The 19,002-nt window shown below is 42.8% G+C and overlaps 1 protein-coding gene across 2 annotated transcripts in view; it reads left to right on the forward strand.

Moving 5' to 3' along the window:
* The window catches only part of CREB3L2 (cAMP responsive element binding protein 3 like 2), a 69,646-nt gene that overhangs the window by 31,261 nt on the left and 19,383 nt on the right, over positions 1 to 19,002 (forward strand). For both annotated transcript variants that reach the window (XM_038153484.1, XM_038153485.1), the window contains exon 2: positions 7,210 to 7,426. In XM_038153484.1, coding sequence (XP_038009412.1) covers positions 7,210 to 7,426 — 217 coding nt within the window. The remainder of the gene's footprint in view (positions 1 to 7,209; positions 7,427 to 19,002) is intronic.

Genomic DNA, 19,002 nt, shown 5'->3' on the forward strand with positions numbered 1-19,002 from the left:
GACAGCTTTAATTAAAGAGCAGGATTTTGATGGGTGGTGTGTAGGTTTGCAGCCAGTGTTAGGAAAAAGAAAGAACGATGGCTCCTGCAAACTGGAACCCTGCCATTTAAACTTTGCCACCATTAAAGAAGAAACACTTTTGAAGGAAATAATAAGGATTTTTATTTTAAATGTCAAGTATCTTGTCAGTCAGAACTAGTAAGCACAGCTAATAGAGCAGCAGTTGTTTCCTACCTACACCAGTCAGACTAGTGAAAGATCCTCCTTTGAAAGATGCTAATTTGGTCCTCAGGGAGGAGGCTATTGAGAACGCTTTAGACGTGAAACAGCGGAACTGGAAAGCATCTGTGTTCTGCAGGAGGTCCCCTGCACTAATGGGAACCTAGACGTGAAATTATGATTTTTCTGAGGTTTCCTAGCAGTATTAGTGGTTATCTTTTCCTCCTTCCTGTTATAATTCTAAAGTCAGCTGAGAGTTGGACTTGATGATCTCTATGGGTTCTTTCCAACTTGAGATATTCTGTGATCTCTAAGATGCATGCAGGACTAGTGCATTTTGTTTAAAATATAGGAACTGTGCTGGCTGTGCCCTTTACAAAGGGCTCATCTGTACCCATCAACAATGGATGCTGTTGCAGGAGGCCTGAGATGTATTTTCTTTACTTTCATCCCCTCCCATTTCCATGTTGAGGGAAGATGTTAAATGAAGCCAAGTGCAGTGTGCCTAAGTGGTGTAAAACTCTCCTATATTGTTAAAATCTGTCTGCTGTCAAGAAGGAACTGGAGCAACCATGTCCTTTTAAAAATGGCTGTAAGTTGAACCAGCTGTGCAAGAACAAAATGTGTTGTCCCTGCTGCCGAGTTCTTGGGCACCAAAGAGGGCCATAAATGCCCACCACTGAATTGTAAATTTTGTATACAATCTGAAAACTTTCTTCACCATTTATTTTTTGGCTTAACCCTGTGAGTTCCACAGAAGACACTAGTTTGATGTAAAACTTGCAGTAAATGCAAATTCCTTCCACAGAGCCTGGAGGTGTAGCTGGGGTGTAACCAAGCAAATTAATATTATCTCACAGCAAATATTTATGACTGGCACTGCTTGACTGGCACATGGGGAAACAAACAAAAAAAACCAAACCAAACAAACCAACCAAACATACTTTTTTCACTACACATCTTTTAATACATAACTGGTCTCTTTAGGTATCTTGTGTGGGTGCCAAAAATCATTGGAGACCCCAGTGAGTAAGTTTTGGAAGCTGAGCTCCCCTCCCTGTGTGGTGTGAGCCATGCTAGCTGGAGGTGGCAAGGAGAGGCTTGCCCCTACTCTTGGTGGCTTGGAGGCTTGTGAGATGCAGATGGGTCAGTCCGGCCTGTCCTGCAGCCTCTGCAATCACTGGGGGTGAGGAATTGTGACCCTGCTGCTTACTGGGTGAGGGGAAGGGCCTGGGGACAAGTAATGGACAGATTCAGTGTTCTGTGCTTCTGCTGCTCAAGCTGGCAAAAAAATAAGGCATAGGGGAGTGGTGGGGGGAAAGAGCTGAGAGAAAAGAACAGCTACATCTGACCTGAGAGCTTAATCCAAATGCTTACTTGCAACACAGAATTAATAATGTATTTTGAGGTCTCAGTCAGGGACTCACATTGGGGGAGCCTTTCTGAAGGGCTTCCAGCTCACTGACTCACTGCTCTTGCCCCAGTGACTCACCCCTCTGGCTTTGGCTTTTTGCAAGGGGGTGAGAAACAGCAAAACATACACCCAGCCTGTTGAAAAGTTAGACTAGATCCAAGAGCTATGCACTGGGAAAAGGGCAGGGGAGTGTGAGAAGGATTTTCCTATTTTGCATGACTCCCAAGAGGCTTGGGCTAAGAAGGAGCAATAGCATCCTTTTCTCTTCTTGCAGACAGTGGACTTAAAGGACTGAACTTGAGGGTTGTTTCTCACCCTTGCCTCTTCTGCACAAGAGCTTCTTTCTTTCTTTGATTTTTGTTTTTCTTTCTTTTAACCCATATTTAGTCCTCTCTATTTAAGAGTTTCATTTAGGTTTTTTGTTATCTTTTTAAATACAAAATATTTTTTGGTGGAGGTTGTTAAAGAAAAAAGTGAAAGAATATTTTGGAAGACAGGCAAAGGAGAAAGCATGGTTCTTGGAAAATTCCTCTGATTAGTTAAAAAAATGCATGTCTGCTTTGCTGGTTGTGGGGTGGAAATATTTGAGTGCTTGCAATAGAAATGTGTGCATACATGTGTACATAATGGGGTGGATTATAAGATTTGCTCAGCATGAACTTCAGCATTTCCAGCTGTGTAACCTGAGCAAGTTGGGAAGATGTGCAGATTTAATTACCATGTAAATCTATTAGCTCTGAATTTCCTGGCATTTGTTTTGCTGATGACACAACCTGTATGTTATTCACTTAGTGGATTTTTTAAAAATCTGTCCACATTTTTTTTAGTGCTTTAAGTGAATAAATGCTGGTGTGAGAGTCCAAACAATTGTGTCTGCTCTTACAGTGGATCTCATTGCTGGTTTCAAATACCAGTTTTGTGTCACTCTTCATATTCTCCCACAAATGAGAGAATTTCAGTATAGTTACTGAGTAGACATTAAATGATTTTACAGTGTAATAATGACATAAAACCCAGGCTGTTTGTACCTACAGCTGGATGGTGGGAGGTTTTTTTTTATGAGTGCCTGTTGTGTACCTGACAGTTCCTTCTATGGAGGGGTGACAGATCCCTTCAGGATAGGGAGATTTTGGCGTCAGCCAGGAGGGAGCCACTAACTCCCAGGAGGCTGAAATCTTGAATTTGTGGGTGATTTTAACTCTGGCATGTTACATGGCTGCCTTGCCTTGGTCTGCTGGGAGAGCTGGGCTTGTTTTGCAGTGTGCAAAAGGTGCTGTCACTGTAGCTCCCCTCTGGCATGGTTCTGCTGGAAAAGGTGGGATTGTGCTGCTGTAATTGGTGTGTGGCACTTGCAGCTGATGCAGTGCATTTTCTAGGCTCAGCAAAGCCTGCTACTTGTTTAAAAATTTAAATATAATTGGGAAGTGTCATTTTGGGCTCTTGACTTCTGTGCATTCCTTTTTTAATGAGTTCTTAGAAGGTAAATTTTCTGAAGATGACTGTAATTTTTTAATGTCATCTTCAAATGACCAACCGGGCTAGTGCTGCTCTCATCTGGCTTCGGGTCAGCTGATGGAGAAGCCAGCGCTGCCATGCACCTAGCAAAACCTGAGTGTTTCGCTTCACAGACCTTCATTTGATCAGACAAGAAATAAAGAAACCCCTGGTCCCTGAGGCAGCTGGAGAAAAGGGCCTTTGTGTGGCAGGAACAGGCAGATGCTGTGCAGAGCTGCAGCCCGCGGCACAGCTGGTGCGCAGCCAAACGCTACTTTCGAAGAGCTGTCCAAAAATCCCCTGTGCACCCGGATGTGAGAGCTTTCCTCTGTTTGCTTACTGCAGCGGGATGGCTGGAGGTGTTTGTGCTCCCCAAAAACACCCAGGATGTAGGCATGAGCCAGTGTCCAGCCAGATGAGTTATGAAGCTCCTCAGGGCTGCCATTTGCTTTCTGTGTGTAAACAGGAGTGTTGCTGCTTTGTTTTTCTTTTCAGGGTTCTGGGGGAAGGAGAGGTGGAAGATAAGGTTACATCTGTCCTAAATCCCTGACTTTTTACAGAGGCTAAACACATCTCTTTGCTACGTGGTGAGGACAGTTTAATAATTCAAACAGACTCCTTGTACTAACACATGTCTGCAATTAGTGCTGGGGCTGCCAGTGGGGTGTGAGGATAGCAGGAATCTGGCAGCTGAGCTGTCTACAGAGGTATTAACAACAAAAAGGGAAAAGAAAAAAATAAAGGCAGATTCTCAGTGCAAGTGCTCTTTCCTCTGCTTTTTAAATTTTTGTAAAGGTGAGCTCTCTAGGTGAAAGATGCTCAGCTGAAAGCTGTAGACAAAGAATTTCTTTCTTTTGCAAGCAAATTTTTATACAGGTTCTAAGGGTCAAAGTCTCAGTTTCCTTCCCAAATTGCCCTTTCCTGTTCCTGAGCACAGGGGTGGTTGCTACTGTGTCAAAATTGAGGGTTATTCTGGGGCTTTCCAGCTATGGAAGTGGCTGTTGACTGCTGAGGTGCATGTGGAAGCAGAGAGGGGAGGAGGAGGAGAGGGGTTGGCAGTGGGAGAATGTGCTTTGAAAAGACAGAAGGAGCAGCTTAGGTGTAGGTGGAAGTTTTGGGGAGCTGGAGGTCTGGCTGCCCCCAGGAGGTTTCTGCTTTAGCTGCTGCTCAGGTGCCTTTTCTTTAGTTCCCTAGGCAAACTGAGCCATGTTCAATGAGACAATTGCTTTATTTGGGATAAAAAGTGATCTAGCTTTAAGCATGCACTGTAGTAGAGAAGTGTATAACATCTGAAAGATTCCTGTAAATCAAGGAGCCCGTGATTTTTTAAATCAGAGAAGTCCAGATCCCTAAGATTGTCTGTTTGCTGAGTTCAGTAGCTGCACAGTCTGACCTGTGGCAGTCTCTATTGGCCAGTGTGCAATGTTACATCACAGGCCGTTAAAAATAAACTTGATACTTATAATGAAACTAGAAAATTATTTTAGAAACCAACCATTTGTTTGCTCTCGGATAATTCTTGTTATAAATGCATATTCTTTTCTTGCTCACAGCTTGCTGCTTTGCAGCTGCATGTGAAAAGGAGAAAGCACAAATATTGACAAATGTGTTTAATATCCTTCCCCACCCTGAGGTTCTCTTTCTCTCTGGTTTTCTGAAGTTGAATGTTTGTTTCCTCCTTTGCTTTTCCTGAAGTGGTTTTAGTAAAATTCCCCATTCAGAAAGGAAAAAAAAATCTGATTGGCCTAACTTCAGTCAAATGGAAAAGTAAAATAACATTTGAGAAGCTTTTATCCCATATCAGAACAGTGATAGGCAGAAGGCTAATAAAAATCTTTATTTGTGAATTTGCCAAAAATAGCTGAGTAGCCTGTGACCACGCTTCTTCATGCTGAGTCTGTTAAGTTATAACATCTAAATAGTCAGATTAAGTCAACACATAGGTATGATGTTTTCAAGGATGACATCCTGAAATTGGATGATGCTGGTGGTGAAGCAGCTGCACGTGGAACCCATGGTACAAATACTGTAGCAGCCATATTCCAGCATCTGCTACTCATCAGTCAGAGTAATGCATGCAAGAATTAGAAAGAAGGAAATGCTCCAGCTTTAGGAAAATATGTAAACAAATATAACTGACTCTTGCCATTGCTCCAAATGAAAAGAAATGTGTAGAGTGGGGGGAAAAGCATTGTCCCTAAGACAGGCACTGCTTTTTTATATGTTCATCCTTGACTTCTTTCCTGGATGGGAAGTATTTCTGTGCCTTGTTTACACATTAATGGCTGCCTACCCTGTTTTATTCAGTGTCTTTATTGATGTTCCAGGATGTTCAACTACTCTTGTGCATCCTTTTTCTTTTTTCTTTACATAATGGGGTGTTGTTTAACCTTGTTGGGAAGCACCTGGTTGTGAAGTGCTAGTGAGTCCTTGGTATCAAAATGAAAATAAACGAGGCTTTCTAAGGTGGTCATGACCCTCTTGCAGAGTCCTCTAAGAGTTTATTAGTGTTATGATTTACAGTAAGTAAATATGAGGCTACAAATCTGTTTTGCCATTTGTAAAGGCTTTTCTTGAGCTAGTTTGTTATTCCAGCATAGCAGCTGTGGTCCTCTGTTTATTGCCTTGTATTCAGTCAATATTTTCTTTTCCTCATTGTCGGTCAGAATTGACTCAGGACTTACTGATTTTGAAAAAAGGCACAGTTAGCATTTGGAGGAGGTGCTTGAACACCCAGGCACTCTGTGAGAGCCAGCTGTGCTCAGGGTTTTCAGCATGAGGCTTCAAGGCCACAGGTGCTGCTGGAGATGTGAAATGTGAGCGTGTGAGGGTGTGAGCACACTGCTTCCCTTGTGGGTTTGTACAATATTGACTTGTTTAATTCTTAATTTAGCCTACAGGAAGCTGAATCTTGAATTTCAGTGTTTGTTTCTGCAGGAGAGAGCACGATGAAGAGCCAAGATCAATACTGCTTGCAAAAACTAAACAGATCAAACAAACTCAGACTTTTATAGCATCGTTCCTGAGCCGACAAAGATTCCTATATAAGATGGTAGATAATGGTTCATTGTTCAGAAAAATCTCATTACAATTCACTGTGCAAGTATTTTTATACAAAAATAGAGTTCTTTGTGTGAATGAGATGAACAGGAATGATTTGTTGCAGTGCAGATTCTTCATCTGTCAAAGATGTAGTTTTCTGACATTGGAAAGAAGATGAAGAGACAAGGTTTTTGGCTATTGATGGGAACTGCATTGGAGTTTGGAGGAAATAGATTGCAAGATTTAGTTTGTGCTCACTTTGAATAATAAACATAAAATTACTGGCTACATACAGATCTAACATGTGCTGCTGGTGTAATAAATTCAGTGCAATAGACAAAGTGGTAATTAGTACTAGTTGTCAGGAGCTTTAGCTCTGGGGCCTAGAAGCTGGATATGGGCTCTAGGTGGAATGCTACTTCTAAAACAGATACATAAATCAACCAGGAAACCCATTTTATAGCAAATGTGTTAATTGCTTGGCTGTGGATGTGCATGGACCCATTTTCCTGGAGCGCATGGAATGTTCTGCACAGCTAAAACAGTTGTATGTGGTGTCAGTCTGTGCTGGAATGTGTTTCATTTTTCTTCTGTGCTTCAGTGAACATTAACCCCCTACATTCTATTCCATACACAATATGTTCTGATGATAGATCCTGCAGGATCTTTCACTCTGTCTGGGGGAAATGTGCTTTCCCATTTTCCCACTGCGGTGCGCCGTAGTGAGTACCTTTGCTGTGGCGGCAGGAGACTGCTTCAGGATGTGAGTACCATGCTTCCATTTTCCATTTTTGCTGCAGTCTAATGACAGGCTCTTCTGTTGTAATGTATGCCTCTGAGAGGACTTTTGTTCCAGCTGTAGCTCTTCAGCCTGAAGTAGTGATTGGAGGAGGAGGTTGTTAGACAGGGTGGTAGATCCTGCTGCTGACTGGCACGGATGACCAGTGCACATATAGAATTGTTCTCATCTGTTCCCTCCTGGGGTTGGCATGACAGACAGGCAAGGAGATAAACTTTCCCCTACCTTTTTCTCTCCACAGCACTTCACAGAGTTCCTGGATGAATTTTCACCTGATGTCCTAGGCCAGCTGTTGAATGATCCCTTCTTGTCTGAGAAGAATGAAATCATGGAGGTGGAACTGTCTCCAGCATCCCCAGCGCCCCTCATCCAGGCGGAGCACAGCTATTCCCTCTGTGGCGACTCCCGACCCCAGTCTCCCTTGACCCACATCTCGACTGATGACAACTTTAATGAAGGTACAACAGCCCAGGTTCATTTGTTGGGATGATGCAGTAATGAAATGCTCCTGGTGGAACTGTGGCTGTGGAAAATGGTGATGCATAGAAATTGATGAAAATCCATAGCATTTTTAACTGCTATCTGTACTTCAGCAGTTATAAACATCTGGAAGGGAAAAAGGGGAAAGGCAAGAATGGTGGGAGGAGGAGATCCAACCTCCTTCTTCTGGTGTGAAGTGGTTAGTGGAGGAGCAAGACGATGAATATCTGGTGACTATAAGGAATAATTGCAATGCCAGACTTTGACTCCCAAAAATTGGTTTATCTTTACCATTAGCTTTACAAAGCAGTGGAGTGTTAAGCTGCATTAGAATAAAAAGGAGAGAGATTAATGCTTTTGGCTAAGCATTGACCAGCTAAACTATTTGTGAAGATCCACCAGACAGGTCTTCAAAGGCTGACTGTTTTGTAGTCCAAAGTGCTCAGTTGGAACAAGATGAAATGTTTTAGAGTTTTGACAAGAGGACAACTAATAAAACCTGTGAGAAGGATTTTTCAATGTGGGACAGGATTTTTGGAAATTATTGGGAAACATAATCTACAGAAAGTTTTCCATTTTTCTATTTCCTAGCTGTTTTATAGGAATATTTTTAAATTAACACACAGAGGAGATATTAATTGTGGAAGGGAAAACAAGCACAAGGAACATTAGAAACCAAGGGTTTTGGGAAGTTTATAGAGGGAAGCTTCAAACTAGGCTAAAAGTGAGGAGAGCTTCCTTTGGGGAAAATTCCTGAAAAAATTCATACTGCTGAGACCACTGTAATAGAGCTGTAGTCAAATGATGTTTTAAAAAGCCAAGAAACATTAACAAGTGGGTTTAAAAATAGAAAATGAATGGAAAACATTTCATCTTAGGTTCACTCTGCAGAATGTTTCCTAAGAGAGGAGGAGGAGGAGGAGTTGTTCTTGGTGTTTGGGATTTTATTTAATCCTAACCCCAGAATCATGCTCATGACCTTTCTGCACCTATTGACTTCAAAACAGTGAAGCTCAGAGAAGTACTTAAGGAAATTGCAATATTAGAGTGAACCTGGCTGTCTGATAGATATTCAAAGGCATCACCCTGATGATTTTTCATTCTTTGAGTCTGTGAGAGTAGGAAAAGAGGATTTTGTGGATGGCAGTACTGCAGGGCTTGACACTGGGGATTGAAAGCATCTCTGTTATTAGACAGTGAAGGTACACAGTGCTCCAGGCAACTCCAGTGAAGGCCAGTCGCCTTGGTGGGGTAAGGGCACAGACACTGGGAGCACCAGTGTCCTTTTAGGGACCAGAAAGTACAGAGTGTGGAGGGGGAGGTCCATATGCTCCAGCATGATCCAGCTGCTGGGGAGCTGGAGGGGGTTTGTGGAGTGGCAGGAGCTGAGACATACATAGAATGTCCAAAAAATTTGCATTCTCCAAAAACCCATCCCAGGAGGCAAATTGGTGATCTCTTGTAGTGTTTTCATGATTTTTCCCTGGTGAGGGAGGGATGGTTTATGAGCTTTCAGCATACAGGGAGGCTGAGAAAAAGGCCAGCTTTGTTCAGCACATGATCCTCAAGACAGGTTCAAGCCTTTTGGTGTCTGTTTCTGTCTTTTGTTTCCCCCCACCCCAAGTCTTCCACCAACTTATTGATACTGTTGAAAATATTTAATGTTTCCTCTCAGCCATTATGGTGGAGTGATTGGTTGCTCTGGTTTTGTTTTCCTGCCCCCTCCTGCAGGGGAATAAGTAATTTCTGCTGTCAGCTGTTTCTTGCTGGCCACTGCTTGGGCATTACTGTAATTTCTGCAGCTGCTGAATTGACCTATTCCTGTAATTGTAAATTTTATATAAAGTTTTTCTAAAAAGAGCTAGAACTGTAAAACTTAGGAAACTCATAAGTCTGGGTTGAACTTTTCCGAGAAGTCCTGTAAAGTTCAAGGTGAGAAAACATTTAAGTGTCCATACAGTCAAGGTCCAAACACTGGCTTTTCCTACTTACTCTTCTGACTTCACTGTATTGAGGCCATTTCCCCAGCTTTGTACAGAACAACTTTTTTGGATACTTGCAGCCTATTGCTGGTGTGGGATCTCTGAAGGTGTCAGTTTTAAAACACACGTGTGTATGACATCTGACATTTAATGCATTATTTGGTTTCTTCCCATGATGAGAATCTATTCTTAGATTCAGTTTTGCATACACTTTAAAGATACTAGAGGGAGAGAGATTTACAGGCTTGACCTGCCTGCTTGCAGCTGGCTGATCACTTTTGTTTACCTGAAGTGCTGATTAAGGCATATGGCCTGGGGAGGGCTTCAGGCTGCAACATGTGAAAGGAGGCTGTGTCCTGTGTACAAACTATCCACATCAGCTGCACTGCCACCTCTCTCCCACCAGGTTTCTGCTTTCTAGTTTTGAGCCCTGGGGTTTTCGAAACTTTACTGTAGACTGGCTGTGGGGAGGACAGTGGGTAGCTGTGGAGTGGAAAATGCTCTTGAAAGGACATGAAGAAGCTGGGAGGGCTGACTGGGAATAGGGCTGATGGGTAAGGGAGATCTCATCGCAGCCTTTTTAGGCACAGATTCATTCCTAACAGCTGTAAAGAAATAGGGAAAGAAGCCTGATTTTCTGTTGTGGTTGGGGCAGGTTTGTCTTCAGTTTTCCAGTCTCTGCAGCCTTTAGAAAGGGATGGTTGTGGGCCAGACAGCCAGGAGCAAGGCAAGACCCAAGTTTCAGCAGGCACTATGGTTATTCTTGGCTCTAGAGTGTAGGCTCTTTCCCTGCCCTTCCATGCTTGATCTTAGCTGTGGGCACAAACTTTGGGATTGTGGCTGTCCCTTGTATTGGACATGTGAGATGCATGGGTGACAGCGGAGTACAGGTCATACTGAGGGGCTGGTGTGTAGCAGGAATGTGAAGGCAGAGCTTGCAGCATCTGTGTGGGGCTCTTCATCCTCTGAGATCAGTTCAGGTGCTGGGGGGGTGTTGTGGTGGGTGTGTGTTTGATTTTCCTGGTGTTTTTCACTTTGTGAGCCTGGCAGGGCAGAGCCAATGGCCAGCTGGCCAGTCATTTGGATGCTGTGTCTCCTCAGATTGTGCCCAGGTTGCTGGGTGCATTCCTTTCCCAGTCCCCGGAGGGCTCTGCTTTTTGAGGCCAGTCTGGGTCCCCACCTGCCCCTCCTGTTGGTGCTCTCCTGCTCAGGAATGCTTTGAAGTTACTTTTGGATTTGAAGAGGCTTGTCTTGGCTGAAGGTTTGACAGGCTGATTGGTGAAATGATGTGTTTCTCTTTTACGGCTAGCTATGCCAAAGCTGGGGCTGGCCCCAGACTGTAACCTGTATTGTTACCAGGTTTCGTACTGCTGAGGCTATGATTTTCTGTAATGTGCTTTTCAAACTTGAATTTTCTTTTTCAACTTTTTAACTTCAAGTCCATCTCCCTACATGGTTTGAAAAAAACCCCACAAACAGATAAGAAACCCGAACAAACCAAACAAAACCAACCACTTTTCTCCCTTCAACAATAAATCCATCCCTCATCTCAGGCAGGGCTATGAAAAACCCTTGCTTAGGTATGGAGTTCACAAGCAGTAGTGTTACATGCTGTCTCTGCATAAAGGCACCTCTGGGCTTGAGGCTCAGGTTGGTCTTCATATGGTTTTTTTGTATCCATGTATATGCACACATTTAATGTACGTGTGTATATGTGAGTCATAAGAGTTTTATTATTTATATTAGGTGAATTACATATCCTAATTTGTTTTCTATATATAGAGAGGTACAATGTCCTGCTACTGTCTGTTTTTGTCCAAATACTGAATCAATGAAACAATGAAGATGGGAATCTCTGCTGCCCAGACTTCAAAGACAACAGAATTGAAAGAAGAAATTCACTTGTGCTTTCAAAAGTTGCTGTCAAAGCCATACTGGTAATTTTTAGAGGGTATTCCTGAGACTTGTTTCCTGTGTAATTTTTTTTCTTTTGTATGTTTATTTAGGAAATGAGGAGAAAGCCATTTAGTGGAGTGGCCTGTATTTGTATTGATTTTTATGTGGAAAGGTAGCAGTCAATCCTTGTCACCATCTGCAGTGTTAAAGTCATAGAATACTCTTGAGTTGGAAGGGACCCATCAAGATCATCAAGTCCAGTTCCTGGCCCTGCACAGCTCACCCCAAGAATCACACCATGTGCCTGAAAGCATTGCTCTGTGTGAGAACAACTAAATTCGTACCAGAGGATGAGAAGGTTTTTGAACTTCTGTATATCCAAGGTCCACAGTCTCAATAGCATCAACCCTGGAAATCCTACTTGAGCAGCTGCATGTCTGAAAAATGCTAGTTTTGATTTAGAGTTAGGCTTTTGCTTATGGTTACTGTTAATTGTCAGCTTTGTTTACTGGCCTCCTTTAGCTTCCAGTTACACATAGATGAGATCTCATTATAGCCTTTGTTTCTTTTAAAGAACCATCTGCTCTCTGAAATCTCTTTCCCTAGGTGTTTGTAGGCTGTGATTAAGTTCCCTCTTGACTGCTGCTTGGATACAGTCTAAATGAACTGCACTTCCTTGGTGTTTCCCCCTAGGTGGAATCTTCTGGACCTTCAGCTATTGCTGTGCCTTTCTCAATACAGGGACCTTTGCACTTTCTTTTTCAAACTCTTTGTCAAGTGACTACAGGAACTGATTTCCCAGGAACAGTTTCCCTGATGATGCATGTTACGGGAATACTCCTCCCACTTCCAGTCCTGCTGTTTGTCAAACCAGTGATCTCATTTTTTCTGTAGTGTTGCACTGACAGCTTGTGCTCACTTAGTTATGTGCTGTGAACATCGAGTCCATTACATGTGAAGCCATAATACAGATCTGCCTTCACAGCATCTGTTTGGGGTATGAGGAGAAAAATTGGGACCTGAGAGAGAGAGAACTGTTTTATTTGATCACAGTGCTTCTGTGGACAAGTTGCTCATACCTGAAAAGAAAAAGAAAAAAAATCATAATCTTATATAGGACATTTAATGTTATCCAACTTTAAGGCTGTAAATCCAGCTACCACCTCTATGCCTGAATCCCATATATATAAAGGTGATACATTTTTGTTTCTATCTTAGTAACTTCGACAGTGATGCAAATTATCTGTGGGTTTTACATGGACTCCATGCTGGTCAAAGAGGGGATGCTGGTATGAATGATGATCATTTGTTATGGAAAAAGCTATTTCTGCTATGCATTGTGATTAATGTGTATTACTGCCGCCTATCTTTGCACCTTTATTTAATTTTCCCTTCCTGGTACTTTAAAAAGGACCCCAATGTTTGGTAGTCAAACAGTATCTCTTTTGTCACAGCAGTTCTGAGGGCTTTGGTTTCATTATTTGCGGTGGGAGCGTGTGCGTGCCGGGAGGGGGAAATGCCATCTGGAAAATCTGTAAGAGGAACTGTTTGTCCATGACTGTGGGCTCTCTCCTCCCAAAGGAGAGAGGGGGAGAGGTAGAGGCGTTGGAGTTCAGCATTTCAGGCAAAATAAACAGCGCCTGTGTCTGACAGGGAGTGTTATGTGAGCCCAGAGCTGGGCGCTGAGAACCATCCAAACCCAGGAGAAGGAAGCAGTTATTTCTTCAGAAAGGTCTAACTTGCCTTTGGGAGGCTGGAAAGACTCAGACTGCAAAGCTGGGGACACTGAACTTCCTTTTCTGCAAGTAGCATGTCCAGCAGCATGCCCAAAATGTATGCATCAGAAGCCCTTTTGGGCTCATGGTGCAGAGGTGCTTCTCTGACAGATCAAGCAGCAGACATTTTCCTTTAAAACAACTTCTTCCAAGCTTCTTCCAAGAGGTGGCTCCCAGTTAGCAGCTGTTCTGTGGTGGTGAGCACCCCTAGGTCCCACTGCTCCGTGTATAGAGGCATTCCCTTCAGAGGGAGGATTCAGGAGAGGACTGGACACTTGTCCAAAGGCCAGCTTTGCACACAGGGACCCTTGGTGCACTTAAGCACCCTCTGTATCAAGGTGTGTCATTAACATGTGGTGAGTTGAGCCTGAGACTGCAGATGGTTGTCCTGGCTGTGCAGAAGCCTGGTGGGCTGTGCATGCAGCCCCATGGTGTATGGTGACAGTGTAAGGTCTGCCAAAAGGAATTAGATGAAGCCCTATTGTTCAAATCTGTAACACAGCTGAAGAGGGAGGTTATTTAAGTACATTTGGCTGGAGAACACTTTGACTCATTAGGGAACTTCCTGCATTACCCTGTTCAGAGATGGCTTTTCTGATACCTGTGCCGAGCACTTTGACTGATGTCTGTGGTCACCTTAAATTTTCAGTTTTGTTTTTCTCTAAGTTTCTTTATCCATCGCTTGAACAGGGAACTTCACCAAGGAGGCAAAAGCTGCCTCTTCTTTCTGGTGATACAGATAAGGAAATATCCCTTGATGATTCTAGAGGTGTTATTTGCACACTGGTTTGAAGTGACATTCAGTGCATGTATCTGTTCTCTGTGATGGAGATCTGTAATGGTGGTATGGGCTTTTATTCCCCTCAAAGATTGGGTTCAGTGGTACACCCTTCATGTGGGTTGTTTACATAGTGGTGCTATCTTACTTTTTACTGCAGGGGAAAAAAAGGTGAAACCCATGTTGTTTTTTTGGGTACTTGCATTCTCTGTACTTGAGAGGAGTGGGGGCGAGATGCAGAGTGCATCTCTCGTTTATTGAAAATTGCACAATAAATGCGCATGCAGCTTAATTATCCAGCAATAAGTGTCTCTGTTATCTCTAAAGATGAGTGCTGAAAAGAATGTGGGGAGCAAGGGACACCACTTTAGTTATTTTTGTAAGTTTTCCTGTACATCTATCAGAAAGGGTGAAATTTGGTCAGTGTTGGAGATCTATTTTTTCATAGGTAAGGAGGTGGTATGTTGGACAAGATTGAAGAATTAGTTGGATAGAAATAAAAAAAGAAAAGCAAAACTTTCTGGGAACTCTGATATTAGAAAAACTGTACAGTTGAGGTAAGCATTTTTCACCTTGTTTTCCACTTTGCCTACCCTGCCTTTGCACACCATGTCCATGGAACAAGAAGAGAAACAAAATGTTGCAGTTCTTCTGAGAGTTATTAATATCCTAGAAAGCTACACATGGTCTTATTAAGAGACCATGTAGAATTTTAAAAATATATGCGTAAATACAGAGATATAAAAAATGTTTTTTATAAACACAAAAATTGTATCTATTAATTATGACATATAAAAACACAGCTGTTGTTGGTTGTGTGTTTTTCATTTGTGCCTAAATCACACACGCTGATTACAGCTACAGCTGGGGTCCTTGGAGGAGCCCATTTCTGTTGACAATCATCATCACCGTGTGAGAAGTGTGCAGTGGAAGATGTGTGCTAAACAAATCTGCAGGAGAAGAGGCACAAGCTTGATGACAGAATAAGCACACAAAAGCTTTCTGAAGAAATTTAATTTTAGTCTTGGACACAGGAGATCTTAGGTGCATGTGTCACAAACCCTGGGTGGCTGTGATGAATGGGATTTTTGGATGGCCAAGTTGAAACTCTGATGTTTAACTTGCAGCAGTGGTAGGTGCTCACAGCCCAACCTGAAAGCGTGCTGGATTTTGATCAAGTGTAGTAACAGGGTTAAATCATCTGAAAAATCCAATTCCATGTGTCTCCAGTTGTCTCCAGTTGGCCATTTAAAATTACTAGTTACTTTTTGGCCTTAGTCTCCCCATGTCTCACTTGAATTTTCAGCTCCACTGTGAAAATGAATTCAGATTGTGGAGTGTTTCCCTAGGAGGGAATTAAATAGCCCTGTGGGGAAAAATTTTGGATTGTATTTGGTATAGGAGAGGTGAGGCTGTGCATGAGACAGTGCAAAGAACAAAACATGGAATATCTTCTCAATTAGTGAAGCACCATGCATTCTACTTGTTGGATAAAACATGAGTTCTGTAGAGAAGTTGTTTGGTCATGTTATTTAAGCATTCTTATTTTTAGGTGTATTGGATGTGCAAAAGGACACTGAGTTAAACATTCATAGGTATTTCATAATACTTGGGTGCTTTGCAACCTGAATGTTGAGTTCACATGTGCAATTTACCAGCACTAGTGCATTGCAGGTAGGAGTGTTAGCTGGGACTTTGCTAAGTACTCTGTAGACTCCCTAAATTACATGTTCCATGTGCCAAAATGCCTAGCATTCATGGACTTGTGAAAGTGTACGTAAAGGGGAATGCTGCTTATCTAAGCAGTCATTGCATGATGGAGTTCTTAGGCTTGCAGCTGGGGAGGGAACTGACAGCCAAGATCACTTATTCAACAGTGAGCTGTTTTGAAGCCTGAGAAGAGATTTTCAAGAGAGCCAAAGTGACAGGATGTGTATTTTCTTAGCCATTTGGAGAGCCAAATCTCTTGTTTAGGCGTTCTTGTCTCTATATCTGAATGACTTGCAGCATATTTTGTTTCACCTTTGAGGATGCAGTGTTGCCCCATTCATATTTGTCTAGAATTCGTACCATCATGAAGATCATACTGTCAGCTTCTTGTTTGGACAGTGGCTCAAAAGTTCACATGTACCTCCTGGATCATGTCAAATATAGATATAAGCACCTCTAACTTCTTGACAGCAGTCATTTGCTCTTACCATGTCTTGCTTGGTTTGGTTTGGAGAAGACACTTACCTCCCTTGTCCTCCAGTGGGTCTCTTGAGCCAGCTCCTGTTGTCCTTTTCATTTCAGTATTTCACATGCACCTTCTTGCTTGTTCTCATTATTCTGTGAAACCTCTCTCGTGGTTCTCTGTAACCCTCTATCAGAAACACTCTTGTCTTGGAGGGTGTGCCATGCCTTTCTGTATGACCACTGATCTATTAGCCTGCTCCATTCTTCCTCTTTGCCTGAGTTTTTCTCATTTTGTGTTACATTCTCAAGGGCTTTGGGAGAAGGGTTGCCAGTTTGCTCTGCTAGTTCAGTGCTTGGCAGAGTAAACTAAGATGCTAAGGAACTATTATAAGAGTAAACTAAGATTGATTTTCAGGTAATTTCAACCTGTTGTGTTCAGGAAGAGGAGAAAGGAGAGTGGGAAATCCCTTGGAGCAGAGAGGAATTGTTGGTGACTTCAGAACCTAGAATGTGTCAAAAGGAAGTAACTTGTGGCACAACACTCCCTGATCCTGGTAGGGAATGTGTAACTGCCGCTTGGAAAAAGGTGGCAGGGGAAGGGGAGGGGGTGGGGGGGAGGAGAGTATCAAGGTGAGATTTGACCAGTCCTCCATCCCTTCCTTTCACAGGATTGTTCATCTGGAATGACAGCTGTCACCATGCATTGTAAGAGGCAGTGTCAGAAAAGTGCCAGATGCAGTTGTTCAGAATTACCTCAGTGCTAAGCGCAGCGTGTTGCTGTCGCTGGAAACCGTCTGTAAACCTGCAGACTGGTTAGACTGGCTTAAAGCCTAGAATAACTCTGAGCAGTTTATGCAGATCTAAGTGGTGATGGCAGGGATGTCAGGTTAATCAGCAAAGTTGGCTTCCAGAAGAGTAAAATGACGGATTCCAGAGGAGTGAAGTGACCAGCCAAAGGCCAGCATATCTTGCTGTCTTAGAGTGGCTGAATATTTGTGATACGTCTGGGGATTAGAGGTGATAAGCATCATAATATGCAGCCTTAGAGGACATGCCCTGTTGTTCTGGTCACCCATGGCTGGATTTCCCTTCTACTTTCATGATGATACAAATCTAAGAAATTTAAGGGCTAATTACTGGCTTTACTAATAGCTCTAATTTATCCATAGCCTTCACAATGCTGCTGCCCCAGGGCTAGCTCAACCCAGAGGTGCAAGAGGCAGCAAAGGGAGGCTCTGCACAAGGTGATGTGGGGCCAGTTTTGACTCAAGTTATCCAAACAGAAAGTTGCATTTGCAAGGGATTCTATATTTCCAGGCAGGTACCACTTTAAAGGTTTTACCTGAACAATGCATACACAGCAAGCTGGGAGGCAGCTGCTGCTTTTGTGTTGTGACTAGAGAGGCTCAGGAAGGGTTAAAAAAGAGCAATGTCCTCTCTCCTAAGTTAATATTTAGGCAAGCTTACCTATCTTTTCCCATAAATGCTTATATTTTTGCATTTGCCAGGAAGCTTTGGAAGTAAGCTCTCCAGAAGTGTAAATGTGGTGTTTAGCCTTTGCTCTGCAGTTAACCTGGCAGAGTGCTGGCCTTGCTGTTCTTGAGCTTCTGATTGCAGGATACATATTTTTCATTTTTAATTCCTTGGTGTGTCTTTACTCAAATTACCTCCTTCCTTGCCAGTGGTGGAGGTTAGGTCCCACCACAAAGTAATTACTAGCACTGGAGATGCACATTCTTCTCCCTTCCTTCAGGCACCCAGCTTCTGCCCAGTGCCTGTGTGCTCTGTGTGTGTGTGGTCTTAATAGCAAGGACACACAGCAGCACAGGCTGTAAGCCCACTCTTATTTGTGTTACCTGTTTGCAGCTGAACTCTGTTGACATCTCACCAGCTTGATACACTGAGCTGTGAATGAAGGGTCTTGTGCAGCCTTGCAGAATGCTGGTGGCACAGCCACAGCCCCATGGCTGCCCCCCAGGATGTTGGTGCAGCAAGCAGTTAATTCAGAGCTCTGTTGCTTTTACCAGCCCTACAGTGTATGTTTTTGCTCTCTCTATTTTTAATTTTGTATATGCAGTAAAGAATCTGTTTGAAGGCAGTAGAAAGCTTTGAAAGAAAGATCAGCACTCTTCTTCCTTTTATGTATATTTGCTTTCAGATTCCAGCTGCTCTATTTAATGGATATGCCTCTCACAACCCCTGCTCAGTCATGGCAGAGGACTGTGCCACAGCTGGGATGCAGTGCCCTGGTACAGGATATTCTCCTGCAAGATGAAAGACTAAAGTCTTTCAGTTGGAATAGGAAGTTTTCTAAGGCAGAATTGCAATTGACGAAAATGCATTTGATTATTTTGTATTTTTAAAGGGGGTTGTTAATAGCCTTGTGGAATTGTTTCAAAGGTTGAGTCTTTCTAAGTTCTTGGTACTGTATTATACTTCAGACCTGGGAAAATAAGTCCTTTTTCAGCAAGTAAAACAGTGAATGGGAATGGAATGGAATGGAAATGGGGAACTAAACTTACCATGCCAACCTTCTTCTAGTTCTTGACAATGCTGGGCAAACCCTTCAGCTTTGTATAGAAAAAAGTTGCATAGCTTTCCCTTGACTAGGGAGCTTTCAATAAGTGGAGTTAGGGGATAATTCTGCTGACACGTGATGCACGTTTCATTGCTGCCAGATAAAATATGCATCCTGTGCTGTGACTTCCCAGAGGCTCTGTGGAGGAAATCAGCATGATCACCATGGTTCTGGTGCTCCTGTGAAATCATCAGCCTCTATCCTCTTTTGCACATACTAAATGAATCCTTGGGGGAAAAAATGAAATTAAGGATCTGACAAATACTTTGTTCTTAAAAGTATAATCCCACCATTTGAGCTATTTGCTGCCTCCAAGCAGTAGAAGCAGAAGTCTGGCTAAAGGCTATCTCTAGAAGGAGGAATAAAACTG

Source organism: Motacilla alba, chromosome 1A (genome assembly GCF_015832195.1).
Source record: "Motacilla alba alba isolate MOTALB_02 chromosome 1A, Motacilla_alba_V1.0_pri, whole genome shotgun sequence".
NCBI lineage: Eukaryota > Metazoa > Chordata > Aves > Passeriformes > Motacillidae > Motacilla > Motacilla alba.